Below are 8,658 nucleotides of genomic sequence, written 5' to 3'. Positions count from 1 at the left end.
TGCATCCTCTCCCCCACCCCCCGGCTCCCAGCGCTGGGCTTGAGCCCAGGACGGGACCCCCCCACCCCACCCCCATCTCCCTCCCCAGCTCGGCGCAGCAGCCGCCATCCAATTTCTCCGGCTGCCTCTTGCCGGCCGCCGCGCCGAGAAGGAATCCATCACCGTGATGGATCGCCCCTCGCGCCGCCTGGTTATTGATGGGGCCACGGAGGATCTGTCACGGGAAGCCGGGTGCGGGGAGCAGCGCTGAGCTGTGCTCAGCCTCCCCGGCCCCAGTGCATTTGCTCTGCTGTGGGTTATTTTAATCGGGGGGGCGGGGGATGAACCCATCAAAATAGCCCCCTCCGGGAGGCCTGGGGTGCAGCCGAGACCCCAACCTCTCTCCTAAACTGCGGCTGGTGCTGGGGGGGGGATTTTCCAAAAAAAGCTGTAAGGATGAAGCTGGGACATGAGTCCTACCCCCATCTCCATCTCCCTCCTCTCCGACAGGAGTCCTGGCACCTCCTGTCTGTCTACTGGGGCTCACCCGAGTCCCCGGTTCAGGTCGTCGTCATCTTCTGTCTCTGCACCACATCTGACCGCTGTGTTACACATGCGTGTGCCCGTTACTTGTATTTGGCGAGGCCATTCATTGCACACACGCTGCCGAGCCGCGGGCATCACTGCAAGTGCCGCAGTCCCGGGTGGTCGCACCCACAGTCCAGCCCCCCTTCTTCATTCGGTCTTGGAGGCGTCTGACTCCAGTGTGTCTTCATGTGCACAGTAACCAAAATGACTGCGCGTTACAGGCACGCATCTACACGTGCACACCCGTATCGTGCAGTCAGTATGGTGACTTATGCTGACTTGAACGTAAGTTTGATACCTGTGTCATACAGGTATCAAATTTACGCCCAATTAATTACTGTGCAGTAATGCACGTGTAGATGCCGGCCTATTCCTGCTTACTGCACAGTAATTTACTGCGCAGTAAATTTAAGCCGGTGTAAAGGCACGTGTGGATGTGCCCACTGCACTGTCGTAACTGCGCTGTCGTTATTGCGCAGGCATTTAATTGTATAAACAGGTACCCAGCGACTGCGTGGTCGCTCCTTGCGGGGAGGAGCGGTATTTTCGTGCCGCTGGCTGCGCAGCGGCATGGCGCCCAGCTTCCTGCCCCACTGTTGCAGTATATACCACAAAACTTGCTTTTTTAATACATAAAACTAATTTAAGCCTTTCTTCTAATGCAGATGAATAATTTTGCTTCTGTTTGCCAAATATGGTTATCTTGAACTAAATTTTTTTATTTTAAGACCATCTGCAGACGCTTCCTCAGCCTGGCGAAGGGTGTTTGTGCCTGAAAGCTCTTTAAGAAGAATTTTTCCAACTATCTGAGTTGGTCTAATAAAAGATACCAGATTTACCCAAAGAACCTTGTCTGCCTTATTTGAAGCTATGCTTTTTATTTTTAAGTGGGCGTAAATTTGACTTGCACTATTTCTTTTTTGCCCCGGTTATACTGATTTAATGTAGTTGGCCAACTTTTTAATGTAAGTGAGGAACGGTATTTTTTTGAGTTGCTTTTTTTACTGGGTGCATGTTTTAACCACAGTTTTAAGCTAACCATGCAGCCAGGTCTAAAGGCCCTTAAATCTCAATGCTTCAGGATGTGCCTGTTGCCTGATAGGGCTCAATAGAAGGGGACTCCAAGATCAAGTGGGTTTGGACAGGGGTGCCGGGCTGTGTCACGATGAGCTGGCGGTTGGCCACGTGGTTTTTCAGGTGGACATGAATTACAGGTCGTGACCTCCGAGGTGTTCGATTTGGTCCCAGGAAGGGGAGACGGGTCCCCGGGGGCTAGGTCCCAGCGAGTCGCGAGCCGGCACCCAACCCCTCCTAGGCACGGGGGCTCTGCCAAGCCACGGGAGAGGAGTCTGGGATGAAAGCTGGCTCGGGTTTCCCCATCAAAGCTTTGGCCGGACACAGAGTGCAGTTCGGGGGGGGCTTATACCCCGAGCCATGACGGCGTGGAGACCCCAGCAAATCGTTTCATCTCGGGCGTTCGCGGCTCCTTTCGTTCCCACCTGTCTGTGCCTGGAGCTGCCCGAGGTCATCAATCAATCCCCGGCTTCTTCCCTGCTCAGCTGGGCCAGTGGGTCTGGATTAGGAAGGGGTGTGGGTTCGAATCCCCCTCCGTGGGGACATCCTGACTCTGGATCGAGCTGGCCTTTTCCCACTCCCTGGTCCTTTGCTTACTGTAAGGGGACAAGGCATCAAGACGGGGGACCCCATGGGGCTGGAGAAGTCATCCCAAGGGGCTGCCTTTTGTTTGGGGTCCAGACAGTGAGTGTGTCACATCCGTGTGGGGGATTCTCGTGCCCCTCCTAGGACGTGGGTGCTTAATGCCCCTGCTCCCATCCCATGTTGCTTCAGCGGGTCTGTACTCATCGTGATCTCCAGAAAGACACCGAGATCTGGGTCTACAATGAGTTGACCCCAGCCTACGGATGTGAAACATGGGTGACTGACCAGCTGCATCCCGAGAGCCTGGAGAGGTACCCCTAACGATGCCCCTGGAAAATCCCCAAGCCTACTAAGTGAGGAGGAGACAGTCCATATGGAAACGAAGAAGAGAGAGCGGAAGAAGGGAGAGGAAAGAAATCCTGGCCTACGGCTGACTTTCCCCTGCGGAAAGACCTGCCACCTCCGTGGGTGGGGTTCAAACATTTCACTCTTAAGCCACCACAAGACCCGACTACGAGTAGGGTGCTCTCACTGAGGGACGGCCACCGCCAACCCAACAACCCGGTATGACTCAACATATATTAACGAATTCAAACGAGATCAAAAGGTAACGTTCTAGTGGGACCGGATCAAGACCAGGCTGCTCGCTTTTATACTGTGGGGATGTGTCTACACGTGGATTTACTCCGGCTTAAATTTACTGTGCATTAAGTTACTGCGCAATAAGTGGGAATAGGTCGGGTCTACATGCGCTGGTGTTAAAGCGCATTATCTAACTAACTTGGAACTCAAGTTAGTTAGATAAAACCAAGTTTCCTTAAAAATAATCCCATGTTCCTTTGAAATTTTTGTCACGTGTACATCGTCTGGGCGTCACGTGTACAAGCGCCCCGTGTGTTTGCAGGGTAGCGGGGACGGGACATCTAAGAGGGTCTGAAATTTTTGACAAGCCAGGAAGGAGAAGAAGGGAGGGGAAAGGTGGCTAACGAGGTCCAAGTGTTTCTAGCTTGAGTCCCAAGTCAGCCCACGCACAGAGTGTTACTGCACGTAGGGCGTCTACACGTGTGTTATTGCGTAGTAGCTAATCGGGCATAAATTTGACACCTGCATGCTGCTCAGATTTGTGCTCAAGCTGTGTTACTGTGCAGTACGCGTACCCGTGTAGACGTGTGCCTGTGCTGAGCATTACTGTTGGTTTCTGCAGAGTAAATGTGCACGTATGGATGCGTCCGGGGTGTCTAACCCATCGCGTGGAGGCGGCTGGGAGGTTGCATCTGATACCCCTGTTTGACACCGTCTTGACCCCCTTTCCCCACTCGCTTTTGCGGCTGCTTTGTTTCTTGGGCCACGTCGTTAAATCCCTCAAAAAGAAAACCACCGGGCTCTTCTGATACCCCAAAAGGATCTGCAGAAAGACGTGTGGGCTCGACACGGCTCCTTGATGATCACCTGGAAACACTTGGACCTCATTAGCCACCTCTCCCCTCCCCTCCTCTTCCTGGCTTGCCAAAAATGTCAGACCCTCTTAGACATCACCCCTCCCCACCCTGCAAACACATGGGGCGCTTGTACACGTGACGCCCAGACGATGTACACGTGACGACACTTTCAAAGGAGCCTGGGATTATTTTTAAGGGAACTTGGTTTTATTTTATTTTTTTCCCCCTCCTTCTTCTCTTCCTCCCATTGGAGCTAATAAATCAGGTTTTATCGCTTGAGATCATTCAGGAATCTGCCGGCTTTTGGATTTTTTTTGGCTTTGTTTAAAAGCAGTGGGTTAATTTAGGTTCAAAATCTCTGTCTCTGTCTGCCTGGGTTGGAATAAATCTGACTGACCACAGAGGAGGCAAATCTCCGGGGTTATCACTGAGCGGGGGGCGACTCTCACCCAGTCGCCAGATGTAGCAAGGGGGAAATAATGTGACTTTCCAGCCACGCCTCTGTCGATTAGAGACTCTCCAGATTAAAAATGGCCCTGGCTTGAGATGCACGACCCGTTGGACAGGAAGGAGGCGGTGGAGCCAGGCGGCAGGGCTGGGAGGAAGGGGGAAATCTGTCTTGAAGAAGGAAAAATCAATCGGTTTTTAATTAAAAAAAAAAGAAAAGAAAAGAAAAGAAAAGAAAAGAAAACCTCCTAGCTGCAAATGTGGAAGTGGTAACGTGGGGAAAGGGGCGAGAGGCTGGCACGGCTGGGGAGGGGAGGGGAGGGGCTGGTGACCATGGATGTGTGTGTGCACGTGCGTGCATGTACACACACACACACGTCAGGTGTCTGGGTTGCGCGTGTATGCACAACACACACACAACCACACACACTCACAACCCAGATGTCTGGGGGTGCATGTGCACACGTGTGCGCTCGCACACACACGCACCCCCACAGAACCCAGGCATCTGGGGGACTGCCCCTATACATGCATACATACACACCTCCCCACGTGCATGCATATGCCACCCCCACCAGACACACACACACACGCACACAAATTGCATTTATCCCTGGATAACTTGCCCCTGTGGGCAGGGACGGGATTTCCCCCTGCTCAGACCGGTGCGCACTGGGGGGTTTCCCCTTCCTCTGAAGCGGGGGCACGGCCTGCGCCAGGGGTCTCTTTAGTGTCCACGACCCCCCTGGCAGCGGCAGGACGTTTGCCCCCTGCTTTCCCTGCAGCAGGCTTGGGTGCGATGCCCGGTGCGGCGTCAGGGCTGACAGTCGTGCTGCTCGGAGGTTCGACGCTGGGCTTGTTTAGGCTGGTTTGGACGGGGCGGATCCTGCCTCAGGTCAGGGCTGGACTAAATGTGACCCCTGGGCGTCCCTGCCAGCCCCGCATCCCTAGGACTATACCTGGACCCCAGTTGTCACCTGGCTTCTGTTTCCGGGCGGTCAGCGGGTTAGAAATGCCGGGGGCAACATCTCCGACCGCCCTGTTCAATAGCCGTGAGTAGACCCGTCCATGAATTTATCCCAATCCTCTCTGTTCACCAGGCGCCTCTTGGGGTAACAAGGAGCAACGGGCACAAACTGGCAGAGAGCAGATTTAGGCTGGACATCAGGAAAAACTTCTTTACGGTTAGGGCTGCCAAAATTTGGAACGGGCTCCCGAGGGAGGTGGTGCTCGCCTCTACTTGGGGGTCTTTAAGAGAAGGCTGGATAGGCATTTTGCTGGGGTCGTCCCGTCCCTCATTGACCCTGACTCTACTCTCTGCCACCGCCACCTTCTGTGCCTGGAAATGTGCAGTGTTTCTTACCAGCTGGTTGGGGGGGGTTAATGCCTTCTTGTTCCCCAGCCTTTGCTTCTCTTTTGCCCCCCACTCTCCCCAGTAAGCCCAGCCCCCAGTTAGCCCGGCCACCAGTGCAAAGTAACGATCGCACAACGAGCTGGCAAAGTGCGCAATAAATGTAGAACAGCCACACGTGTAAAGTAATGATCACAAGATGAGCTGGTGAATCGCGCAATAAATGCAGGCTGGCTACACGTGCAAAGTAATGACCACACCATGAATTGGTGAAAAGTAATGATCACACAATGAGCCAGTGAATCGTGCAATAAATGTAGACTGGCCACACCATGTACCAAGTAATGATCACGCAGTTCGCTGGTGAATCATGCAATAAACGTAGCCACATGTGCAAAGTAATGGTCGCGCCATAAAAATGGCCGTCCAGCTATGAAGAGAGCCACGCAGCTATAAAGCTAGTGCTTGAAAACGTCTGACAACTCTCGAGCAGGTTTCTGGCCAGCTCCCGTTTGCACGTGCAGCCGGGCCCTAGCAAATTGTGCCTGGGAGAGCCCAAGCCTCGGTGCTTTCACCCGCCCCGTCCGTCTCAGCCCCTTTCTCTCCCCTCAATGCCCAGTGTCTAAAGGAGGGAGATTAGCCCCTTTGTGGCCTCTGCATGCTCTCTTTACCATCCCCAGGACAGAAGCCTTTGAACCTGGGGCCCCTCGGAGTCTCTCTTCTGCCTCAACCCCCCCGAGACCTATTTCTTTGAAACACCAAGAGGTTAATTTCCAATCCTCCAGCGGCTTTTCAGTCTCAGCCAAGGGGAAAAATGCTTGAATCGATATTATTCCAAAAAAGCAACAGGCGGGGAAGGCGGCGGGCGGGGGGGTAGGAACCAGCCGGCTAAGAGTTACAAATCCATCTCCATAACCCACTTTGATTCATTTAGCTGAACGAAGCGCGCGCACGCGTGTATGTGTGTCTCTCTCGGGGGCACACGTGCTGTTGGGAGAAGAGAGGTTTGCTGTAGGGGATGGATCTACTCCCCAAGGCCTGCGTCTGCATGAGATGCTTTACCATGTGGTAGACTAATCTGCGCAGTAAAGCGGTGCCGTCTACAGGTGCAGGCACTTATTGTGCAGTAAAGCGTCACTGTCTACACATGCAGGTGTTACTGCGCAATAAAGCATCACTATCCACATGTGCAGGCACTTATTGGGGAGCAAAGCATCACCATCTACACGTGCAGGCACCTGCTGCGCAGTAAATGAGCGTGCTGCGCAATAAATGTATTACCAGCATATGCCAGTAGTCAGATTAACACACAGTCAGTTTACTGCGCAGTAAAGCCAAACAGCATTAATTGCATGCAAGCCCAAGGGCGTGCAAAGCTCAGCCAAACGCCGAGAGGACCCAGTTGGGGATGGGGACAGGGAGGGGGGGTCTTGCTAAACTTTGTGTTATATCCAGGCCGTGTATTTAAAAGCATCACCAGGAGAATTCAGGGAAGTCTGCTGAGACACTTCCCCCCGCCCCCTCTGTTGGTAAAAAAAAAAAAAAAAAAATCCCTCTGTTGGTAAAAAAGAAATCCACTGCATGTGAGAGGATCTTCAATTTTTGTACTTAAAAATAAAAACCTGGTGGTTTTTTTTTTTGTGCCTTTCCACCCTCTCTCTCTCCTTCTACCGGACGCTTCGGATCTGCGCAGTGCCGCATTGGGCGTTCAGTCTCTCTCCCGGCTCGGGCCTTTCGAGACACCCCCAGCGATCGGGGAAACGAACCCCGCGAGCATGGTGCTGGCATCAAAGGGCTCATCCCTTCTGTGCGGTCCAGCCTATAAACAGCTCTTTTCTCTCGAACCCGGGAGCTTGGTTTTGATTCTTCTCAAACAAAGCTTCTCTCTCTCAAATTTAAATGCAAAAGCAGACATCCAGCCTGGCTTTCTTCCCCCCCCATCCATCCCCACCTCCCCCTTTTGGCCTGAGAATGAATTATTGGACAGGGGGAATGAAGAAGGAGGAGGCTTGGGGGGAGATTTCTTTTAACTGAAAATCGTATGTAACGAGAGGTCGTAAATGCGAGCGCTGCGCCTCTAAATCCACAGCTGCCGCGCAATAAATATCCTTTACGGGGTGGAGGATTTCAAAGGGGGGCATTCTTCACATGTTTCCTCGTCGATGAGGGGGACGGGGGTTTAAAGCGGCAAAATAAACACTCAAGGCCCTGTTGACTTTATCACCCGGCAGCCGGTGATTTATGGTGCGGGGTTGTGGCGCTGGGGAGAGGGAGGCCGGGGGGCATTAGGGCAGGATTAGGGGTAACTTGAGCCAACGCGGGACGACTTTTAAATGGGGTGGGAGGAATCGGGCCTCGATCCAGCTGGTGATGGGTCTTGGCTGGGATCGGGGCCACGCCGGGTGCTGTACATACCCCGTCTGGGGTCAGGACTGTGCTGGGCACTGTACAGACCCTGGCTGGGATCGGGGCTGCAATGGGCACTGTACAGACCCCGTCTGGGATCAGGGCCGTGCCAGGCGCTGTACAGACCTGGCTGGGATCAGGGCTGTGCCCGGCTGGGATCGGGGTCGCACCGGGCGCTGTACAGACCTGGCTGGAATCGGGGCTGCGCTGGGTGCTGTACAGACCTGGGTGGGATTGGGGCCGTGCCGGGCTGGGATTGGGGGGCCGCGCCGGGAGCTGTACAAACCTGGCTGGGATCGGGGCAGCAAAGGAAACTGTACAAACCCTGGCTGAGGCGATCTCTGAGCCAGGCTGGGGGCACCTCCCCACCCAGCCCCGCTTGATTTTGGTTGCTGGAAAAAGACCCCCCTCTCCCCGCCCAATCATGCCTGTTTGGGGGAGAGAGCACGGTGCGCTCTCCCTCTGCAACAATCTATGGGAGCAAAATGGCCGTGTCCCCGGCCCCCCCCACCCCCCGACCCATTTCAAGGCCTGGAGCACCAGGTCTTGCTTTCTAGTGCTTTCAACCATTGCGGGGGTTTGAGGGGGGACAGATCTGGACCCTCGACCCCCACCCCTCCCATGATTTGTGGGTCCTGTTGTGTCCGGACACCCTGGGGGGCGGGGGGCACGGGGAAAGGGACCTGCCCGCTTTGCATTTTCATTAAGAAGGGCTGGGGATTAATTTCCTGTCCCTGGCAGGGAGAGGCGGCCGGACTGACAGTGATGGAGTGGGTTTCCCCCCACAAC

The 8,658-nt window shown here is 54.2% G+C and overlaps 1 protein-coding gene across 1 annotated transcript in view; it reads left to right on the top strand.

The window, feature by feature from the left end:
* Positions 1–828: 828 nt before the first annotated feature.
* Positions 829–8,658, top strand: part of LOC112551552 (homeobox protein meis3-like) — a 20,403-nt gene continuing 12,573 nt past the window's right edge. Inside the window, exon 1 of the mRNA XM_025213078.1 lies at positions 829–852. Coding sequence (XP_025068863.1) covers positions 829–852 — 24 coding nt within the window. The remainder of the gene's footprint in view (positions 853–8,658) is intronic.

This window comes from Alligator sinensis, unplaced genomic scaffold, assembly GCF_000455745.1.
Source record: "Alligator sinensis unplaced genomic scaffold, ASM45574v1 scaffold1667_1, whole genome shotgun sequence".
NCBI lineage: Eukaryota > Metazoa > Chordata > Crocodylia > Alligatoridae > Alligator > Alligator sinensis.
Note: the sequence above shows the minus strand (reverse complement) of the source record. Positions and strands in the feature narration are given on the sequence as shown.